The 23237-nt window shown below is 46.4% G+C and overlaps 1 protein-coding gene across 1 annotated transcript; it reads left to right on the top strand.

Annotated features, from left to right (window-relative positions):
- Positions 1–1165: 1165 nt before the first annotated feature.
- LOC121452793 (methylosome subunit pICln) lies at positions 1166–22432 on the top strand. The gene is made up of 7 exons (XM_041659054.1): positions 1166–1404; positions 7752–7888; positions 14343–14444; positions 15222–15329; positions 16385–16558; positions 19227–19318; positions 21755–22432. Exons 1-6 carry the CDS (start codon positions 1280–1282, stop codon positions 19292–19294), a joined length of 714 nt encoding a protein of 237 aa, XP_041514988.1. The 5' UTR covers positions 1166–1279; the 3' UTR covers positions 19295–19318; positions 21755–22432.
- The last annotated feature ends 805 nt before the right edge of the window (positions 22433–23237 follow it).

Raw genomic sequence — 23237 nt, 5'->3', positions numbered from 1 at the left:
TCATGTCCGGTGGTGTCTCCCTCCTTGTCTCACCACCAACAAACTAACCAAATTTAAAATCTTAACACTTGGGACTGGAGAGATAGGTCAGCCTGCGAGAGTGTCCCACACAGGGGGGTTCACAGCACCCCTGCAGAGTGGCCACAACTGCCTGGAACTGGAACTCCAGGAGATCCAATGCCCTCTTCTGGGTTCTGTGGGCGTCTGCACACGCACATACTTGTTTTGTTAAAAGATAAGAATAAATCTTAAAAAAAAATCTCGCAAACTAAAGACTCTCGACTCTCCCGTTAAGAAGATACCAAGAAGAAAAAAATAGGAAAAAAAACACAAAACTTATCACATCCTACATGCTATGTCCTCCAGCCTAAACAGTCTTAACCCCATAGCTATTATGTAATGGTCAAAAAAAATAAGTGGAGTTTAGAGATCGGCTGACGACTGAATTCCATCCGTCCTCTCGGTCTCTTCTTACCAAACTCTAGCTTGTGAGTTTAATGCCTCAGGTCTCATGTGTCAAATGGGGACAGTAATAGAAAACTTGTTCATATCATAAAGAAAAAACTGAGTTGAGCAGGTGCGGTGATGCTTGCCTGTTATGTGTCTATCGGAGATCATCCTGGGCAGCATAGGGAAGCCCTTTCTCAAAAAACAACACACAAAAAGAAGAGATAAAAGCGCTTAGCCGTGCGGTACACAGGGCTGAGTCGCTGAGCCCGTCAGGCTCCACCCTAGCGCCCCGGAACCCAGAGTTGCAGATGGAACGCTACCATCCCTTTCGGCTCTGTCTTTTGACTGTCATGGTAACCTCTTTGTGCTCCTGGGGCCGTGCGGGGACCGAGACGGAGGTCTGGGGCTTGGCGGTGCAACCCGAGGAGGCGAGAGCCGGGAGACCCGTGCACCCCGCCTGCGGACCTCCGGGCGGGCGTGGGTCCCAGCTCCCGGGCGTCCTCCTCGGCCCCGTGCCCGCTCTCAAGCCACGCCACGATGACCTGGAGATGGAACCACGGCGACGACACTCGCTCCTTCCAAACCTCCGAGGAGCCGGATGGGGGGGGGGGGGGGGATCCGTACCACGTGACAAAAGCCAGCCTGGTCGCGGCGGACCTCCCGGGCGCCTAGACCGGCCCGTCTCTATGGTCACCGGCGCGGAGGAGGTTGTCCTTCCCGGGGACGACTACTGCTTCCGGTCCAGCTCCCGCGCGCCGGGCTCGCTCTCCGGGATCGCGGACTTCGGCTTCCTCGGGCTGTGCGGCGCCGCGCTCCCACCCGCCCCGCCATGAGCTTCCTCAAGAGCTTCCCGCCGCCCGCGTCGGAGGACGGGCTCCGGCTGCAGCAGCCCGACACCGAGGCGGTGATGAACGGAAAGGGGCTGGGCACCGGCACGCTCTACATCGCCGAGAGGTAGGGTCCCCGGGCCGCGGCGCTGACCTCGCTCCTCCTCGGGGCCGCTGCGGGCAGCGCCGGGCGACGCCGCAGGGGTGGAGGCGGCGAGGGAGGCCCGGCTGCCAGCCCCGCTGCCGACCTCGCCTGGCTCCGTCACGACCCGTTCCGTGTACCGGCCTGTGTGCCGGAGCCCGGCGCGTGCTCACGGCCGGAGTTTGCAGTTTGCAGAGCCTCCGTTAGCCTCCCGGCTGTCTCGCGAGCTGGGGGTTCTTCCTGCGTAAGGTCTGTGGGTTCGGAGTGATCGCGTAGGGTGTAGGACGTTTGGTTAATGAGCATTGGGGTTTTTTTTTTCCTGCTGTAGATGTGGGTGGGGGAAAGAAGCATCTTGAGGCCCACGCAGGGCGGGGTCATAACCTGCCGAACCCGACTCTGGATGAGCGGGTCCTGGAAGGAATCCTACTTTGATGTGACTACCTGCAGCACGTTGTACTCTGACAGTAAGGTAGACTGTCCATTAAATAAACACGTACACACACACACTCCCCCTCCTCACCTCTCCACCCCCTTTCCTGTCCTCCAGACCTTCAGGTTTACCTTTTTGCTATATTCCGGTTGTCGTCCACGGAGGACAGCCTCTGCTTTTAAGAGCTCGTCTTAAACTTTGGGCCTGACCAGAAAATCCAGGCTAGGCCCCTTATTTCTGTCAGTTTATTATTAACATATATAGGAGAGAGAGAGAGAAGGGGGATTTATTATAGGATGACTTATAGGGTGTGGTCCAGCTCTTCTGACAAAGTTGCTCAGTTCAAAAGGCTGGATCTCTCAGCTGGTCTTCAGTAGATGCTGGAATGATCTGTGTTCGTCTTCCTGCTCCAAGTTCCAGATTAGAAGCGGATCTTCCTACTTCTAATTAAGAAAAAAAACCCTCTCTCACTGGTGTGCCCTCCTCCATTTTTGGAATTTAGTTAATTCCAGGTGAAGTCAAGATGACAACCAAGAATGGCCATCACACTATGTAAAAGGGATTTTGTTTATTTTTGCTTTTTTGAAACAAGATCTCTGTGTAAAACCTGGCTGACCCTAAACTCACAGAGATTCTCCTGCCTCTGCCTCCTAAATGCTAGGACCAAAGGTGTGTTCCCTCACCACACCTGATGATCTTTCTATAATTCCTTGGCGGGGGGAGGGGCTTATATATGATTCTGCATATTGGAAAGCTTAACGCTTACTGAAAAGGCACAAGTGTTGTTAATACGTGTATGTCTTATAAAGATCCCTGAGGGCTGGAGAGATGGCTCAGGGTTTAGTAGCATTTGTTGCTCTTGCAGGGGACTCTGGTTCCCAGCACCCACACGGTGGCTCACAATGGTCCCTAACTCCTGTTCCAGGACATCTGCCACCCTCTGACCTCTGGGCAGCAGGGACACACGTGGTGCGCATACGTGCAGGCACAGCACTCATACACATCTATCTGAAGAATCATTAGTGGCTAACAGTTTGCCGTTTCTTAAGCTGTACATGCCTTCTGCCCGCACACGTCAGTACTTTAGCGTGCACCTGAGAAGACGAAGAGCAACCTTACAGTTGCCGTGTTCAGAAGGTGTATCTCATTTTATGACATTATTTTAAGGTTTTATTGGCAGACTCTGAATGTTTCTCTAAGACATTTTTGGAAATGTCCAAAAACTACGAGACACATGCATATGAGTTAAAAATTAAATACTGCATTTCCGAAGCCTTGCCCATCTCTAGGCGTCCTCTTCCCTCCCTTCCTTGGTCTGATCCCCTTTTGTCTTTTTTTCCTCACCTGGCATTTCCTAGTCATGGTGAGATTGAATTACTGGCAGTTCCCCTAGCATTACGACAACTGGTGACTTCGTCTGTGTCGACGGTGTGCGAGTGTGTGAGTGTGTGTCAGCCGGTGTTCTGATAGAACTGGGATGTTTAGGAGGAAGGGCAGAAACGAAGTTCTTTGTGCTGGGACATGTGTGTATCTTACACAGCATACGTGGTATGTATGTAAATACTGCCAGTGGTTCTCCATGGGAGGAAATGAAGGAGAACGTGGAAAGATCCCGGCTGGGGAGCAACTAAGAGCTTGCTCGTGAGCTTGGTTGGCAGTATTGTGTGTGGCCTTTTGGAAGCGTTTAGGACGTTAGCCAGAGAGAAATGGTGTTGGGTTGGCTTTTAGGAAGTGGTTTCTTGCGTGTGTCTGTAGAGATGCAGACTCCTGGGCTCATTTTCAGGTTAGGGGTTTGTTTCGTTTTCAGTTTTATTTTATTCCGTGCGTATGAGTGCGTGCGTATGAGTGCTTCGCCTGCATGTATGTGTGCGCACCACATGTATGTCCAGTGCCCACTGAGGTCAGATGAGGTCATTGGATGCTCTGGAGTTTTGAGTTGTGAGCGACCACGTGAATCCTGAGAGTCAAATCGTGGTTCTCTGCAAAGAGCCACGCGTGCCCCTGAGCAGATCTCTCCAGACCCCACAGCTTAGTGTTTATAAGAAATTGAGTTCTAAACCCAACAAGGAAGATAAAAAGGCACAAGTGGTTCAAAATAAGTTATTTAAGATGGGTGGGATTTGTACTTAAGATAAAATTAGGTACTTTGAACTTAGAAACAATGTTTTTTTGTGTCTCATTCCAAAATTAATTTTAAACCAATTAAACCAATACAACTTCAAGGTCTCTTTTACTTTCCAGTGCTGTTTTTAGCCCTTTACCAGAAATAAAAGACACAGATTGTCCTTACTCATAAGTATCTGAGCTTAACAAAACATTTTCAATCTGTGTTCACTACTCTTAGAGTTCTAGTCCTTGCATTTATGACATTTGGGTTTGGTTGGTTTTTTTTTTTTGTTGTTGTTGTTGTTATGACTGATCATAGTTAATTTTGGTTTTGGAGTACTTTTCTTCTAGAATATGTGAGAAGAGACAAAACAGAATTAGAAATTAAGTCAAGTATTTCTTTCAAGTGCCAAATCCATTTCTCTGTGAGCGTCTCAGAGCCCATAGGAGCACTGTACTGAGACAGCATGTTGTGTCCTAAGGGGCTCGAGAATGATTTCAGCCTTTAAACCAAAGGCCATAATGTTCTAGGCACTGATTTGGTGTAGATGCCAGCTTTTCCACCGCCTGGTGGAGTTAGTAAAGGTTTATGGCTCTGAATATTTGAAATTATTTTGGACTGGTAAATCTGGAATGCTCCATTCTAAACCGTAGTCATGTCAGGAGATTTCGGAGGTGAGAAAGGGAGCGTAGTTTGACGGGGCTGTTTCTTGGTGCCTGTGAGCAGTGTGTCTTTCCACATGAAGAGAATGGCTGTGGTGGAAGGTACATGCAGCGCACAGTTACATAAGAAATCTGTTCCTTTGGAAGCAGTGGGGATGAAATAATTCCTCAAACTCTGTAGGCCAGGCTACCCTTGAACTCACAGAGATCTGCCCACCTCTGCCTCCCCCAGTGCTGGGATTAAAGGTGCGGGCCACCACTTGGCAATTCCTCAAACTTGTATCATTTTGCTATTTAGTATCACTTTAACCCTCTTTACTTTTTCCAAGTAAGCTTAATGTGTGGAATTCTTTCCAATAACTTCCTTGTAGTGATACTTCATTTCTATTTTAATAAATAAAGCTTGTCTGAAGATCAGAACACAAAACAACCACACTAGTCAGCCATAGAGGCCAGGCGGTGGTGGCGCAGGCCTTTAATCCCAGCACTAGAGAGGAATATAGGGTGGGATGAGACAGGAGCTCCCTCCTTCAGTCTGAAGATTTCATAGGGGCTTGACTGCTGTGCTTTTCTGATCTTCAGGTTGAACCCCAATATATATCTCTGGGTTTTATTATTTGTGCTACATGGCATCTTTTCTTGCTTTTAATTTTTAAATACACCATTAAATAGTATAGCTGGATGGGCCGGCCTGGTCTACGGAGTGAGTTCTAGGACAGCCAGGGCTAGTCAGAGAAGCATTGTCTCAAAGTGCGACCCCTCCCCCCAGATCTCAGTATGCTTACAGAGTTGTGCATTTACCACAGTAGTCTGACATACGCCTTAGTGAGGATGTGATACACGAGGGCCATATTGTTAGACGTGGTTTACATAGTGGTGCTGAGTTCGAGGCATAGACTTTAGTGTCCTTTATTAAACTATGGTTTGGAACTCTCTGCTGTCGTTGTTCCTGCCTAAAGGAGGTCTTGGCGCTCCGGTTGTTTATTTTCGTTTAGTTGTCTGGGTTTTCTTGTTTTTTCTTTGTTTTGTTTTTGTTATTTTGGATGGGGGCCTTATTATGTAGCCCTGACTGACCTGCTATGTAGAACAAGCTGGCTTTGAACTCACAAAGATCTGCCTGCCTCTGCCCTCCAAATGCTAGGTTTAAAGGTGTGTGTCACTCACTACCTTATTTTGAGGCCTGGAATTTGTCAAGTGGCTCAGGTTAGCCTTGCACTTAGCAGCAGTGTGCTCCATCAGCCTCCAGGGAGCTCATATCATGGTCAGCTGGTCAGAGATGTAGAGAAAGTGAGGTGAAGCTGGTGTGGGCACAGGCTTGTAATCCCCACACCTGGAGTGTGGCAGAGCATGAGGAGGGTCTAGAGTTCAGGACTGTGGCTGGGCAGTGGGGAGCAGGCCTTATCCCAGCGCTGGAGGCAGAGGCAGAGGCAGGCGACCTCAGTGAGGTCTAAGACAGCGAGGGCTAGAGAGAGAGAGAGAGAGAGACCCTGTCTCCCAGGGAATAGAAGGTTGGTGGCCAACCTGGGCAATTGAGGTCAGCATGAGCTAAACATCAAAGCTCTGGAAACAAGAGGGAATGGGGAGGCCGGGAGGGAGGGAGAAGATACAGGATATGTATGTGTTCTGCTGTTCTGTAGAGGGGTGTCTCCATCCCTCTAACTTCTGTGTTTTAAAATTTTATTAGTATATATTAGTTGTATAAAAATTCCCTCTTAAAGTATCAATTTTGACATGGTTTACATGGCATACGACTTTTTCATTTCATTCATAGAAGTTGATGGTTTTTATTGTACACTCATATTCGCACTCATTTTAGAACATTTTTTGTTGTTGTCCTCCCCCCCCCCCCCAAAAAAAAACAGTACTCATTGGTAGTCACTCCCTGTTTCCTTTCAGCCCTGCAAATGTTTTTGTGGCTTCTTTGGGATCTTGCCCCTGCCAAGGTCTTCTCCCTGCTTCTCTGCTAAGATTGTACAATTCATAGTGGAAGAGAGGCTGCCAAGAAAAATCAGGCATTACCTGTCAGAGTTCAACATAGTGGCTTTGGTCATTGTTTCCTTTCTTATACCGATAAAATACTTGTGCCCTTTTAAGGAGAAAGTATTTCGTGGCTTTTTGTTTTTTGTTTTTTTCCGTTTGTTTTTTAAGGTGTTATTTTATTTTCATGGTATCTTGCCTGCATGTTTGTCTGTGTGTCACTTGTATCCCTGGTGCACACAGAGGCCAGGAGAGTGTGTCAGGTCTGCAGCTGTATTACAGATCATTGTGAGCTCAGAATCGAACCTGGGTCTTCTGGAAGTGCTCTTCACCCACTGAGCCGTGTCTCCAGCCCCCTTAGACCTTGTCTACTAAGGTAGTAATTAAGTTTTTGAGTTGTGATTGTAATCATGTCTGTTTTGTGTGTCCATCATCTATCCCCAGTTCCTGTGCATGCCCGCCCACGGAGGGCTGTGTTAACAGTTTTGAAGTTAAATAAAGAGATGGAAGTAACAGACTACAAACATGATTCCTTAGCATATTAGTGCTTCTGCGTTCCCAAGCACAAGATGAGTAGGAACAGGCGAGGTCCTTGTAGAAAGGAGGTCTCATGGATCTATTTGGGGCTTGACTAGGTAGAGAGATCTGCACAGCAAAGAGGGTAGCTGGAGACATTCTAAGCAAGAATAGCACAAAAGAGACGCGGGTAAGGGCCGAGAGCTGTTAGGAGCACACGCTGCTCTTTCAGGGGACCTGAGCTGGATTACCAACACCCACATGGAGGGTTCACAGGCCCCCCCCCGCCCCACTCCAGCTCCAGGGGTCCTGATGCTCTCCCGGCCTCCACCAGTATCCACATGCATGTACACATAGAGGAAAAATAAACAGAGATGACTTGAAAAAAATCACCTCTCAAATCTTTTTGAATTTATAGCTAGAGGAAAAGAAAACGTGAAAGAAAATTCAGTTCTTGTAACTAGTTTTTCTTTCTCTCTTCTTAGTGTTTAGTTTTATTTTAAGGAATATTTCTAATATTGTCAACAAACTTGCATTGCTTTCTATGCATAAAAGTATGTAGGTTGAACCTTTATAAGTTTTGGGATATTAAGTTAGGATTCAGTTTTTAAAACTAATCTGCCTAACCCCTGTTTTTCAGCCGCCTGTCTTGGTTAGATGGTTCTGGACTAGGGTTCTCACTGGAATACCCCAGCATTAGTTTACATGCGGTCTCCAGGGACCCGAATGCTTACCCTCGAGAACACTTGTATGTTATGGTGAATACAAGATTTGGAGGTATGTATGATAGAACTTAACCCAGCCCTTCCTCTGATAGCAAAGTGTATTTTAAGGGGTATGTTTGTTTGTTCGTTCTGTGATAACGTCTTGCAGGTTGTTCAGGTTAGCCCTGAACTCCTGTAGCCTTCCAGATACTGACACGTTAGGGGTGTGCCGCCTTACCAGTCTGAAAAGCAACCTTTAATGATAATGTAAAAGTTAATTCATTGACTTACATTGGGTAATATTGTGTTAAACAAAATTAATCACCCTAAAGTAATTTGACCACTTGTATTGTTTTAATGGGTATTGGTTTAGTGTGTATATCTGCCTTTTATTTTCTCTGTATTTGCCCTTAGAATTCTTCAGTTAATATGAATGTTTTTACTTTTTTGTTTTAACTTCTTATTCCTTCTCCTTCTAAAGGTACTTCAGAGATATGAACCTGTAATTTTGTCTATCCAGAAAGTTAAGATAGAATTGTTTTATTCATTTATTTTAAAGATGAATATGGAGGTGGAGATTATTGCCTGCATTTGTATCTGTGTGCTGTGTGTGTGACTGATGTCAGCAGAGACCAGAAGAGGGTGTAAGATACCCTAGAATTGGAGTCACGGACTATGTGTTTGTCTATGTGAATGTGTGCTGCAAGTGTGTGGGTGCCAGCAGAGACCAGAAGAGGGCATTGGATTCCTTGGAGCTGGAGTTACCGGAAGTTTTTAAGCTAAACAATATGCATTTCGGGAACTGATCTTCTAGAACAGTGTATTGGCTACTTTTCTGTTGCTGTGCCAAAACCCATGACTAGCAACTAAAGAAAAAAAAAACTGTTTAATTGGGCTTAAAGCCAGAGAGCTAGAGTCTACGATAGTGGAGCAAAGGCACGGCAGCAGGAGCAGCCGAGAGCTCACATCCCAAACCACAAGCAGAGGCAGAGAATGAATGAAAATGCGTGTATGTCCTTACAGTGCTGAAGCTTGCATGGGCAGCCTGTGTGTGGTGGTGCTGTTGAACTCGCCCGTGTTGGGGTTCATGGAGATGACTGACCAGGTCTCTTCCTCGAGGGCATCAGATCTCATTTTACATGGTATGAGCCACCTGTGGTTGCTGGAAATGGCAGGGGGTTTTGAAACCTTAGAGCCTATCACCAAAGACACACCTCCTCCAATAAGGCCACACCTCCTAGTCCTTCCTAGCTATTTCTTTCCTCCACATGAGGACCAAGTGTTTAAACAGATGAGCTTATGAGGCCCTTCTCATTCAAACCACCACAGGCAACAAGGCCCTTAACGACTGAGCTATCTCTCTAGGCCCAGAACCGCTTTTATTTTGTTATAGTAGTGGTTCTCAGCAGGCGGGTGGGGAGAGTTTTATGTGCTGCCGTTGGTTGGTGAAATTATAATTGGAGGAGGAGGGGTGCTGCTGGCATCTGGTAGATGCCAGATTCCCTGCAAACTTCAGTAGCGGCGCAGTTCAGAAGCCCTACGTTGGAAGGTTCCCAAGTTTTACTGTTTTTGAAAATATAATAAGTTGTTAAGATAATGGGTAGCTTTTCTCAGAAATCTTGTGTAACAGACAATCCATTAGTTTGTTCCTGACACCTTCAAATTGGTTTTTTTTAGTTCCTGATTTTATCATTTGTATTTAGTTGTGAACACTAATTACTGATTTTTAGAACTCTGGCAAGCCATGCATTATTAAGTGATATTGACTGATCAACTATCCAAAAATATTTTCTCTATAAGATTTCAAATTCTTGCTTTTGGAAAGAGTTCAAAAATAGATGAAAATAGGAAGTTTGAAAAAGGATAAGGGAATGTAAAAGTTGTTCGATGTAGGGGTGCAGCATGATCTAGCGAGGTGTGAAGCTCAGTTGACTCACTCAACAGAGGGAAAGAAGGAGTTTGGTGTGTGTGTGTTTGTTTGTTTATGGCTCACAATTTCAGAGGTATTTCAGTCCTCCTTGTTGGAGAACACATAGCAGCAGGCCTGTGAGGCAGCAGCTGTGCACTTGGCAGAGAACCAGGAAGTAGGCAGAGTAGCATCAGAACCAGGGGTGGGTAGACTCTTCAAAGACCCGGCCCTAGTGCTGCCCTCTGGGCAGCAAGAGTTCAAAGCATGGCTGTCGTAACATTTTAGAGCCCAGCCATAACACTAAGTAAATGCAGCTATGATTTCTATAACTTGATCAGCATACTCTTGCTATGACAAAAGACCTTACTTAGATAACCAGTTTAATAAGGGGAAGGCTTATTTTGGCTTATGAGTCATAGATTTCAGCCAATACACATTTGGCCCTGTTTCTTTTAACCTGTGTTGGCACAGCGTATAATGGCAAGAACACGTGGTTGAGCGGACTTTAAGGTAATAAGTAGAAGATTTGTTCATATTTTGACAGCCAGAAAGCAGACCCGGAGTCCCTGTTCCCCCCTTTAAGATAAGCCTCCAGTGACCTAAGTTTCTCCATGTCTTCACCTCCTGATGACTTTAGCGCCCACTAACACCACAGGCTGCTGACTAAACCTTTAATATGTGGGTCTTTAAGATCACTCAAGATCCCAGCCCTAACAGTAAGTAAGAAAATTAGGTGTTGTTTAAAATGCAAAACTTTAAAAGTAACGCTGTCTGTCAGTTCCAAATGCGGATGTGTTGGAGTCAGGGTGTGACTCAGTAGTATAATGTGTGTATAGCATATGAGAAGCCCTTTATCACCAAAACACCAAAGTAAATATTGGTATATAATGCCCTAGAGAGAGAGTCAGCATTGGCACTGAGCAAAGGTACTTGTTTGGCAAAAGTCTCCTGAGGTAGGGGTAGGGGTTCAGTAATAATGGATAAAAGGATAAAGCACCCCAGAAAGTAAACTGTGCCTCACTTGCCAGGTCAGCCATTTTCTCATGAGTCTCAGTTTCATTTAAAAAAAAAATCTCACTTTCCACGTGGTCTCCTGAAGAATTCTCCTGACTCCCAGTAGCACCACAGGCTACAGATGAACCTTAGTGATCAGATTGGAGCCCAACGCAGCGCCTCACATATATATATATATATATATATATATATATATATATATATATATATATATATATAAAATACCCCTGGCCTCACCAGTAGACCCTGCATTCCTCTCTATTAGTGATCAGATTGGAGCCCAACGCAGCGCCTCACATGTAATATACCCCTGGCCTTACCAGCAGACCCTGCATTCCTCTCTATTCATGACCATTGTTAATAGTGGGCTCGGTGCTTACTGTGTAAGCATGGGGGCCTGGGTGTGGGTTTTCAGCCTCCACATAAGAACTGGGGGAACAGAGGCAGATCCCACAAGTCTGCTGACCAGCCCTTCTCCCCAGATCAGTGAGCCCAGGGCCTTATCTCAAAAGGAAAAAACGTAGAGAGCAAAGGTCCAGATTCAACTTAGGGCTTTCTTACACTTGTGTGCAAGCAAGCATGCCACACACCCCTCATATGCACATATCCCCCACCCCCCCCCAGGCAGTGGCTGTTTCTGGGAAGATCTAGAATCTAGGTTCCATCTCTGCACTTTGAACTATTGTTAGACCAGAATGTGTTACTATAATTCTTCAATGCAGTACTTCATTATAGAACTGTAACTGTAATTACACCGTGTTTTTACAAATGCATCAGCAAACTTTGGAGATGGTGACCACCCAGTGATTTAGAATTTTCCAGTGTGTGCATTGGTCTGCTTGGTAGCTAAAGATTTGTATACTTAACAACGTGCTACTGAAAACAGCACGGGAAGTAGCCTTTGAAATCTGTTACTTAAAGGTCTTATTAATGGCCGCTTCTGATTTAATTTCTGCTTGTCTATGTTTGCATACTATTCTACCCCGAAAGCACATTAAGTAATTACCACATTAGTGGATGCCCCTTGTTTACCTTGCCAACCTTACTGTTGGAGAAAACTCAAAGATATTAGTAACATACACTTCTGTATATCTGTGATGGTGTTTCCAGAGACCTTTAACTAAGGGGGTGGGGGGGAAGCAGCCTCAGATGTGGGTAGCACTGTCGGTAGGCTGGGTGCCCAGATGGAACGAAAGCATTCTCTCTCTCCTCGCCTCTCTCCCTCCCCCTCACTTCCCCTGCTCTCTCTTCTTTTCTATGCTCTGCTTCCTGCTGCTGTGAGGGAAGACCTCTGCTCCATCTCACCCACTCTGCCGTGATTCAGCTCCCTAACAGTGCAGCCAGCTGACCACGGTCAGCCTCTACATCAGCCTCTGACAGCAGGAGCCACACCAGGTTGTCCTCCTTCCTGTTGATTGATGGCCCAGTATGTTGTCATGGTGATGGAAAGCTGACACTCCCTGCAAGTGGATTCACCGTGTTAACAGTCCTTCCACTTTTTATCATCTGTGTAGATGATAAAGTTATTTTAATGCTGCTTTAAATGTAAAAGTTTCTTCTTGTTTGCCGTAGCTAAGGATTGAGCCCAGGGCTTTGAACATGCTAGGCAAGCCTCTGCTGCTGAGTCGCCACTGCTGGCACCTAACTTTGACTCTTCTTCCCTCGCCTTCCTGAGCAGCGGGGACTATAGGCATGCTCCACCACGTCTGCTCAGTTTGTACTGATATTTGTGTGTGTGGTGTGTGTTTGTGCATGTGGAGGGCAGAGAAAGCTTGTGGGTTTGGTTCTTTCCTCCTGTAAGTGGGCTCTGTGGGTCAGACTCAGTATTGTCAGGTGTACGCAGATCTACCTCACCAGCCCTTAATTTGCTAATCTCAGCAAACATGTTTGCTGTTCGTGGGTCAGTTTAAATATTTGATTGACCTGTTTTTTTTACATTATAAAATCGTTCAAACATAGTGAAAACAGAGTATTTGTTATGTGTTTGTTTGTTTATGGTTTTTCAGGGCGGGATTTCTCTGTGTAGTCCTTCCTGTCCTGGAACTCACTCTGTAGACCAAGCTGGCTTCCAACTCAAGAGATTTGCCTGCCTCTGCTTCCTGAGTGCTGCGATCAAAGATGTGCACCACCTGACTAGAGTAATTTGTTAATATTCAGTATCCAGTGTAAATCCTGTCTCTTTTCCCTGATTACTATACATTTTTAAGGGAAACTTAAGTAAATACTGTTGAAAGCTGCTCTGGGGAGGGCAGGGTCTCTGTGTCCTGGCATCCACTGTGTAGATCATGTTGGTCTTGAACACACAAAGGTCTACCTGCCTCAGCTGTTTTGTGTGGACCCCCATTTCATCCTCTACTGTCTTACTCAAGTTAAACGATATTGTAAAGGTAGTGTATCTGCTTCCTATACGTGCTGCGTTTTGGTTTATTGTAATTTTATGTACGTGAGTGTTTTGCCTGCATCTGTGTATATCATATGTGTGCCTGGTGCCTGTCAAGGTCTGGAAGGAGGAGGTGGATCTCCTGGTACTGGAGTTACAGATCGTTGTGAACTGCTGTTGGGCATCAGCAATCAAGCCTGGGTTCTCTGCCAGAGTATCAAGTGCTCTTAACCACTGAGCCGATTCTCTAGCCCTCCTATATATGCTTTTAACTTTAACTGAAAGTCTGTATGCCTCCAACAAATGTAACGGTTTTATGTTTAAGATTTTAATTAAATGGTATTATATATTCTACAGCTAGCTCTTTCATCCAGTCCTTTTTAAAGGTCTCTGTGTCGATGCATATATAACACTGTTGGTTCATTTTCCCAGTGAAGGGCTTAAACCCAGGACCTGCTGTGCAAAATGACCCCTCTACCACGAAGCTATTATTTTCGGCTAATTCTCATTAAACATTTTTATCTATAAACTGTTCATTTATCTGTTGGTCAGTTAGCTTTCGAGAACTTGAAACCGTCTCGCTTAAATAGTGCTGTGTTCTCTGTGTGTTACCAGTGCCTGCTGCTGAGCACAGCCCTGGAGCCTTCTCCCACTCTGAAGTAACCATCAGTAAAAATTGAATTGCAGTATTCAGATATACTAATAAATTTCCTAGCCTATTGGTTAATTAATTGTTTTTTCGAGACAGGGTTTCCCTGTGTAACATCCTTGGCTGTCCTGGAACTCTATTTGTAGACCAGGCTGACCTTGAAATTATAGAGGTTCACCTGCTCCTGTCTCCCGAGTTCACCACTACCCAGCTTAATTTTTTTAATGTACATATGCGCATCTGTTCCTCAGATATTTCAAGCACACACTGCTGTGAGTGAATCTAGCTTCAGTGTCCTAAAATGTCAAATAAATATTTAAAAGTTTGTATTCCTGAGCTAGATCAACAGATAGGTCAGCAGTTAAGACCTCCCGCTGCTCTTTCAGAGGACCAGAGTCGGGTTTCCAGGAACCATGTCAGGTGACTCAGAATGCTTCTAACACCAGCTCCAGGGCATCCTGGTGGCCTCTTCTGGCTCCTGGGTGCACGCAGTGCACATAAGCTTATGCAGATACACATAAGGCGATCCTTAAAAACTTCAATGTCTAAAAAGATTATCTGTATTCCTCTTATAGAAGAATCAAAAGACTCTCTCTCTGATGAAGATGAGGAAGACGGTGATGACGATGTTGAACCCATTACTGAATTTAGATTTGTGCCCAGTGATAAGTCTGCATGTGAGTGTTCTGTAATATTGATCTTCTCCGTGTCCTTCCCCATTGACACACCCCTCTCACCTTGTTATGGTCGCCTCCATCCTATGGCCTCCTTATAGGCACTGGGAGTGGGTACTTAGAGTGTCACAGATGCTGGCTGTAGTGGTATTGCCGACAGCATGGCGCCTGCTCTGCTCTGGTAAGGAGGGTTCTGGTCAGTGTTACTGGCGGATGCTGCTCACTGAGTGTCACCTGTGGGAAGACTTCCAGAGGTGGGCATGCCGAGACGGATGGGAAGTACCTGTCATGTGACAGGAGCCTCGACCTAGTCAGCAGTGTGACCAGTAACTCTGGCCTTTCCCTCCCTCCCTCTCTGGCTCTTTCTTTTTTTCTTGTCAGGATCTCTCTTTCTAGTCTTAGCTGTCCCAGAACTTGCTATGTAGATGAGGCTGGCCTCAAACTCACAGAAATCTCTGTACTTCTGCCTCCTGAGAGTTGGGATCGAAGTCATGTGCCACCACACTTGGCTTGACCTATTCTATTAAGTCTAATCACCCATGGAGAGACCCTAGTAATATCTTGAACTCCTTGTGATGTGTTCGTTGTCCCTGTCTCCTTTGTAATAGGCAGTGCGCTTTCCGTGATCAATTTTTATTTGAATTTTGCAGATTTTATAAATATTGTTACCCTAGTAAACCTTCTGTCTGCTTTTAAATTGGTTGGCACTGGTGTTTGTTCTAAAACCCCGAGGTGCACTGGGAAAGGACACCTCAGTAATGGCGTGGTGTCTTTGCGCAGTGGAGGCCATGTTCACGGCGATGTGTGAATGCCAGGCCCTGCATCCAGACCCGGAGGATGAGGACTCTGACGACTACGATGGGGAAGAGTACGACGTGGAAGCTCACGGTTGGTGGCCTGGCACAGAGTAACCAGTGTGGGATGGTCATAAACAACGGGAAGGGTGCATTGGCACTCAGTTGGGGAGTGGCTGAGAAACAAATGGGAAGCCGCAATCAAGGGCACACTGCAGACTGAGTTGGCTGCCCACTCTGCCCATCGAGAATCTTCATTATCTCTTTAAAATTGTTTTTATATGTGCTCACCACGTGTGTGCTTGGTGCCCTCAGAGGCTAGAAAAGGATTTGAAACTCCTGGAACTAGAATTGGAGATTTAAACTGCCAACCGGGTGCTGGGAATCAAATCCCAGTCCCCTGCAAGAGCCCCTAGTGCTCTAAGCCAGGCATTTCTCCATGGTCCTGCTGATCCCTTTCTCTGTTCAACTATGGACAATGTCATTCCCCCCCCCCCCCCAACCATTCTTTTGTCTACAAATATTTCCAGTCCTTCCCAGACCAGGATGCTTTCACTACCTCCTGTGCTTGTAGCCTGAGGCGCAAACTGGTCTGTTTGCATTCCCCTCTGGTCTTACGCAGGTCAGTGTGGGTATCTGACGTCTTCCTACTTAGGAATCCATAGCTGGATCGTTCTTCACAAACATAAGTATCTGCTCACTTCTTAGAGATTTTTTTTTAAACTTGGTTTTATGTTTTGTCCTTTTTGTGTTTTTTAGATTTTTTTTATTTCAGATAATGTTTTAATAGAAATAAGTTAATTCAAAAATCCCTTCAGTATCAAAATATTTTGTGTTTGCTTGTAAAGTTCCCACCTTGGAATAAGAAGGGAGTCCCTTATTTTAGAAACACCCCCTTTTCCTTGTAGACCATAGACAAGTCCATTCTCTCTGCACTAAGACTCACTAGTTCTTACCTGTTAAATGTTTCTCATCCTAGAGGGCACAGGGACAGTTTTTCTTTTCTTCAACCTCTTTTAAACAGTGGCCTAATAATAAATTTTGGAAGTCTTTCTGGGAGCCTATCCATCTTGAGCAAGTGTGTTATTGATTATCCCTTTTGCTTTTCTCACTGTTGTGTAAAAGCTTAACAGCTTTCTGTTTGTTCAGAACAAGGGCAGGGGGACATCCCCACGTTTTACACCTATGAAGAAGGACTGTCTCATTTAACCGCAGAAGGGCAAGCCACACTGGAGCGGTTAGAAGGAATGCTTTCCCAGTCCGTGAGCAGCCAGTATAATATGGCAGGAGTGCGGACAGACGATTCCGTAAGAGATTATGAAGGTGAGTTCATCGTTCTCTTCCGGGTAAGCAAATGGCTGTAAGGGAAATCATAAACAAAGTTTTCTGTTAGAAACTGGAAGGCAATGAAATGCCACAGTTAACTTAAAAATACAGGAAGCAAATGTAGAATTCCTAGAACTGGAATGTTTTTGTTGTTGTTCTGTATCCTGTGCACCCTGTCTCCCCAGCTGTATCAACTGCACAGATGGTCTAGGGCCAGCAAGATGCCCTCTGGAGGAGGTGTGATGGGAGGAGAAAATTGACTGTGTTCCTTTAGCAGCAGAATAGTAGGGCCTCCCTAGGGCCTGCGCCTACCCATCCACAGGCTCTAGGTCCAGTTCATCTCGTGGAACAGGTCAGAAATCCAGTCAGAAAGTGTGGTCTCCTATGACACTCGGGCCATGATCGCGCCAGTCGGCCTGTCTTCCCTGCTACTGTGGATAGCACCTTCTAGGACTGTGATAGCTAGCCGGAGAGATGCTTCCAGGTTGGTGTCAGCTTGATTTCTCCGTGGATGTGCTGTCTTCAGCGAGAGGCTACTTTTTTCTGGCTTTTCAGTAATTGTTCATTTGGTGGCGGGAGAGGAAGATGCACATGGGCGGTGCGTGCGTTACACTCAAAGGACGGCCTCCTTTTGCTGTTCTGCATACTCTAGGTGTTTGACCTTTAAGTTTGGGGTGATTCTCCTGTCTGTCCCCCCACGCCCATCTGTAGCACTGTAGGAATGCTAAGATCCAGCTCTGCATGGATTTCCAGGACCAGCTCGGGTATCAGGTTTGCACAAGTAGCACGTTGGCTGAGTCATTTTCTAGCCTCGTTACAGGTCGGCTCTGAGGGATGACATCCTTTACCAGGGATTGGCAGTGCTGTACCTCTGACTGCAAGCTGACGATGTGCCACGCCTGGATTTGATGTTTACTTATGTGTGGGGGCACACACACACACACACATATTGAATTCTTCTAACAACTCGAATAAAATTATGATTCCCATTTTACACATAAGATAACTGAGACACAGAAGGAAGCACTGAGAAGTGGTGAGAGGATTAAGTGAGCCATTACACAAGTACGCCTGCCACCGTCCTAAGCACCTCTTGCCTTTTGTATGTGTTTGCTGCGTGTTACTGTTTATGCCCTAGTAACACCATAACACCTATTACTTCTAATGATTAAAGGATATGCCTGAAATGGCTTTCTGTAGCTTTTCTCCTGTCGGTGCGCTTACACCTCTCATAATGCTGTGATTGCTGTCTCCATGCGTATAGCACATTTGCCTGGAGCTCTTGGATTTCTGGACTATTGGATTGGGGACAAGAATTGTGTCTTACCATGCTGGTCTCAGACTAGTAAGCTAAAGTGATCAACTTCCCCCCTACCTAGGTGATAGGGTGCAGGGGCCTGTGGGCAGAAGTCTGGCTGGTGAAGACTCGGGCGGGAAAGTAAAGAAGGCTGCTCTAGACACTGCCCTGCAGAGCACACGTGCTGCTGCCCTCCTCCCACGCCGTGTGTGTGTGTGTGTGTGTGTGTGTGTGTGTGTGTGTGTTTTACCTGCATGTGTGTCTGCACCACTTGTGGTTGGTGTCCTTGGAGCAGAGGGTGTCAGATCAGCTGTGATCTGCCGTGTGGGTGCTGGGAGTCGAACCTGAGTCCTCTGAAAACGCAGCTGGAGTTCATCGCTGCTGAACCACCTCTCCGGTCCTCACCTTTGCAGTGCCTTTAATTTGTCCAACAGTGAATACTTAACACGGTTCTCCATGCCTGTTTGAAAACTCCTACCAGGCAGACATCCTCAGGAGGTGAGCCTAGACTACACTGAGTTTGAGCCATCCTAGGTTATATAGCAAAACATTGTCCAGGAAAATTTAAAAAGAACAAAAGGAAGGAAAGATATAAATTGACTTCTACCTAGAATTTCTGGGATGTGTGTATATATGCATACATACATGTATGTGTGTGTTTAGGTGTTGATGCTCTGACTCACAAAGTAAATGCTCACTGTTTGGACTGACTTTAATTTGACTGCATGTCTGCACCACTTATGGCTGCTGTCCTTGGAAGCCAGCAGAGGGATCAGGAGCGTTTTCCTTTCGGTCTCTTTTGGGTAGTTTAGTTTTCAAGGTATAAAGTGTGGAGTGGAGTGTGAGGTAGCCTGGTGTGCTGGGCGTCCCTGCAATTCTAGCACATGAGGAACTGAGGGCAGCCTCAACCACAGGAGACCCTCTTTCAGAAACAAAGCAAAATGCCACAGTTTTATTTTAATTTTATTTTTTGAGATTACGTCTCACGTGTAGCTCTGGCTGGCATGGCACTACACAGACCAGGCTGGTCTCGAACCCACAGTTCTGTCTGACTCTGCCTCTGCAGTGGTGGGACTAAAGCAGGCACCATCATAGCCAGTTTTTTATTTTTTTTATTTTTATTTTTTTTGGATTTTCGAGACAGGGTTTCTCTGTGGCTTTGGAGCCTGTCCTGGAACTAGCTCTGTAGACCAGGCTGGTCTCGAACTCACAGAGATCCGCCTGCCTCTGCCTCCTGAGTGCTGGGATTAAAGGCGGGCGCCACCATCGCCCGGCATATCCAGTTTTTTTAAAGTTAATTATTGCCAGCAGAGGGTGCTGGCGTCCTCGTTGAGCTTCCTGTCTGAAGTGCAATCCTTTTCTGTTCAGATGGCATGGAGGTGGATGCCGCCCCCACGGTTGCTGGGCAGTTTGAGGATGCAGATGTGGACCACTGAGGATGCTGCTGCTGTTGCTGCACAGTGAGTAGCTCCTTCTCCTTTGTCACAGCACAGGGAATAGTTCATAATTTAAGAGCTCTGTGTGAACTCTGTAAGGTAACAGTTTGAAACATGGCGCCCATCTCTAGTTACTGAAAACTGCATGTTTTTTTCCCTGAGAAATGAGAAAATTGTAAGCACTGTAATGTGGTTCATTCTCTGCCGAGCACTGCCCTGGGGATGGAGTACATGTGTGGCAGAGACGTGACTGATGTTAGCAACCGATGGTCGCGTCTGTGCAGACAGGCCTCCCTGCTGGCTAGTGCGGGCATGACGCCTGAGCCTGTCCTGGTCTGCCCGTTTGCCTTAGTTGGTCCCTGTTCATGGTTTGTTACACCTCACGGCTTTTCATTCACGGAGGAATTAGCCTAATCGCTAATGATAATCTTGTATTGCTGTCCCTCTTTCTGGGAGCTGTAGGGAGCAGATTGTCCCGGCCATTACTTCCTGGGTGTTTTCCTGTCTGCCCTCCATGCTTGACATACTGGTTTCCTGGCACATTCTGGTGAGCTCTGCCTCAAGTTTGTCCCCGAGTATTTGCTGCTCTGCAAACCCTGAGACGTGTGTTGCCCTTTCCCAGTGTGAGTGTTAGACTGACTTCGTTAGGTAACTGAAGGTCAGGGACTGGCAGCTGCAGAGCCCTTTCTTAGAATCACAAGATTTTCTTGGTAAAATTGTTGTTCTGTCCTTCCTTCTAAATACCGCCGTTTCCCAGCCAGTGTCCTCCGGGTCCTTATGTTTATTAAAGCACGTATCTTCATGACAAGACAGCATGTGTGTAGCTGGCCGTGACGCTCCGCTCTTACCAACAGTCGTCTGGGTATCTCTCCCTGTTGTGGTTGGGACTCAGTCCCCTCAGCCCTGAGGTGGGGACAGCTCCCTCTGTTACTTGTTTTGTTTCATGTTGGAAACCAGCTTCATCTCTGACTGCAGAGATGTCTCATGGCTTAGCAGCACTTGCACAGGCATCTGTGAAGTCCAGTTCCAGAGGATCTGATGCTCTCTTCTGCCCCGCAGGCCCCACAGGCACAGCATACGCATCCATGTAGGCAAACACATACACATAAAAATAAAGTTATTTTAATTCAGTGTTAACAATTATTGTAGCTGTGAAACTGTAAATTTTAACATTGGCTTTCTATTCTTCTAGTATGGTTATCAAAAATAATAATAATAATAATAATAATAATAATAATAATAATAATAACAACTTTGCTGGGCGATGGTGGCACTCGCCTTTAATCCCAGCACTTGGGAGGCAGAGGCAGGCGACCTCAGTGAGTTCCAGGACTGTTCCACAGAGAAATTCTGTCGGGTGGGGTGGGCAACAACTCAAAGAAATTCTGTGCTTCTGTGGTTTATATCTCACCCCATAAATACTTTCCTTCCTTGAACATTGCTGCTTCCATGCAGTCTGCGGTCAGCAGCATCCTCCTCTCTTCCCTCGGTGGCCTCGGTCACTGGCGCTCAGGTAGTTCCCAGCTCTCACGGTTCCCGGTGCTGCTTCATGGAGAACCAGGAACTGCCTGCTCCCAGTGTTGTCGCCTTCCTTTCCTGTGCAGACACTGCCTGCATGTCTGCCTGCACACCACAAGGGGGCACCAGATCTCATTGCAAGTGGTTATGAGCCTCATGTGGATGCAGGAAATTGAACTCGGGACCACTGGAAGAGCAGGCTGTGCTCTTAACTGCCGAGTCATCTCTCCAGTCCCCTCATCACATTCTTAATAATTTTTTGTTCTGCCTGTGGCTGACTTTTTCTAAGTGTATTATTGTCCTGGAAGACAGGTTTTTTTGTACAATCTGGCTTTCCCATTCTTCTCTGAAAAAGTGGCTGTTGAGAGATTCTCATTCTGTTTGCGGCTGTCGTGAGAGACTGACTTGGCACATCACTAATGGTTCCACACTGGATTCTTAGATTCTTTGTAATGGTGAAATAACCGTAAAATTTCTACAGATTTTCTAATGAGCGGCTAGTGTGTTTTCTGCTCATTTTATTGTCTCTGCTCAATGTCAAAGAAATAATATATTCACAAATTTTATTCATGCTCATCTGAGTCGTTGACCTGATTTCCAAACAATGTCGTTTTAATCATTTAAGATTATATGTGCTTTTAAAGCCTGAACAAGGGCTAAGGTGTTTTGTAACCATTGCTAATTTAAAACTCACGGCTCGGTGCATGAGATAGGGTACACAGGACTGCTGATCACAGCTCCACCCATGACACACATATGCACACGCCACCCGTGCTCCTCTGCACACGCTGCATACAGAACATAACCGTTCCTTGGTTTCCTCGTTTATAAAGTGGGGTGATAAGAGCTTCCTGGAAGGGTTATTACAAGGCCTGAGAAACAAGAAGTCTGGAACCCTACTAGGCTGTTAGTGGTACTAATTATAAACCTTTTGTCTTTCAGAGTCCCTCATAACGGTAGGCGGGAACTTGGTGCCTCTCCCACTCCAGAGTGGGCCGGTGAAAGGCTTCTTCCTCTCCAAAGCCCACTTTTCAAGACAGACTATACTGGGACAGCAAATGTCACCAGCGAAGAGACCTTTGTCAACAAAGGTGAATTAACTGAGCGGTGTCTGTAGCTCTCGTTCACCCCCAGACCTCCTGTGGCTAGGCGTCTCCTGGGTAGACCTCAGTTCCTGGCTTTGCTCTGTGCACGTCTGTCAGCTGCAAGCCTGCGTAGTGAATACAGAGCTCACCCTGTGTAGACTGGATCAGAAAGATGCTGAAGCTTAGACATCTCAGACGTCTGAGGCCTAAAAGAACTCCTGTCCCTAAGACGAAAGTACAGGCCTCACGGGGTAGGCTCTAGCGTTTCCACAGAGGCATTGGTCCTTTACTTTAGGCTACGCCAGGCCACCTCTTGAACCCCCAGCGATTCCTTGCCAGGACGCAGTACTGCTGCCCAGCTTCTGTTCTTCTCCTTCCACTGTCGGCCCTGTCCTGTTCTCCCAGCGAGGTCCTTGACTGTCCGCTCTTAGCTTTCTGTAACAGAACAAGTAGTCTGTAATGGAGTCCGCAGAGTACTCTTCATGAGTCTTGTCTTTGTAATAGGTAACAAATAAATCTAGGTTTTCTATGTCTTTGTGTTTTTGTTCTTGACTAACCATTAATGAGAAAATTTTTTACTTTACGAGTTTTGCCTCTGTTTATGAGTGCATCCCATGCATGCCTGGCACCCACGGAGGGGCTTGGTACAATGGACCTGGAGTTAGAGACACTTGTGAACTGCCATATAGTTGCTGGAACTGACCCTAAGTCCTCTGCCAGAATAGCAAGTGTTCTTACCTGCTGACCCCTCTCTCCGGCCCAGAGTTTGCTGCTCTTTAGAGGTCCTGAGTTGAGTTCCTCCAATCTATATTGGGCAGCTCACAGCTGTTGTAACATCAGCTGCAGGGGATCTGACTACCTCTTTGCTTCCGTGAGCACTCGAATGCACATGGGAAGACATGCAGCCGTACACGTGAATGAATGGTAAAGTGATGCTGGGCAGAGATTGGTTGGTAGAGTGCGGGTCTAACTGCAGGAAGCCCTGGGTGTAGTTCCTAGCGTTTTGTGAACTAGGCCTGGTTAATATGCCTGAGGGCCCTGGCGCTCGGGAGGTCATGGCCAGCTAGGTATCACAGAGATACTCGGGGGCTAGAGAGGTCTCCGCAGTTAGGAGCTTGTACTGCTCTGGCAGAGGATCCAAGCTTGTTCCCAGCCCACACGTCAGACAGCTCACACCTGTATCTCCAGCTCTGTAGGACCCGACAGCTCTGGCCTTCGAGGCCTCTGCACTCGCCTGTGTCCGTGGAAACCTGAGGCTGCCATTATGCTCTTCCTCCCCTTTTCTCAGCATTACTATTTTTTGAGACAGTCTGAGTGGATAGCCCAGGCTGGCCTGAGAC

This window comes from Microtus oregoni, unplaced genomic scaffold, assembly GCF_018167655.1.
Source record: "Microtus oregoni isolate MIOR12 unplaced genomic scaffold, Mior012 000000F_ref0000247, whole genome shotgun sequence".
Taxonomy (NCBI): Eukaryota; Metazoa; Chordata; class Mammalia; order Rodentia; family Cricetidae; genus Microtus; species Microtus oregoni.
The sequence above is the reverse complement of the archived record's forward strand: the minus strand, read 5'-3'. Positions and strand labels throughout refer to the sequence as shown.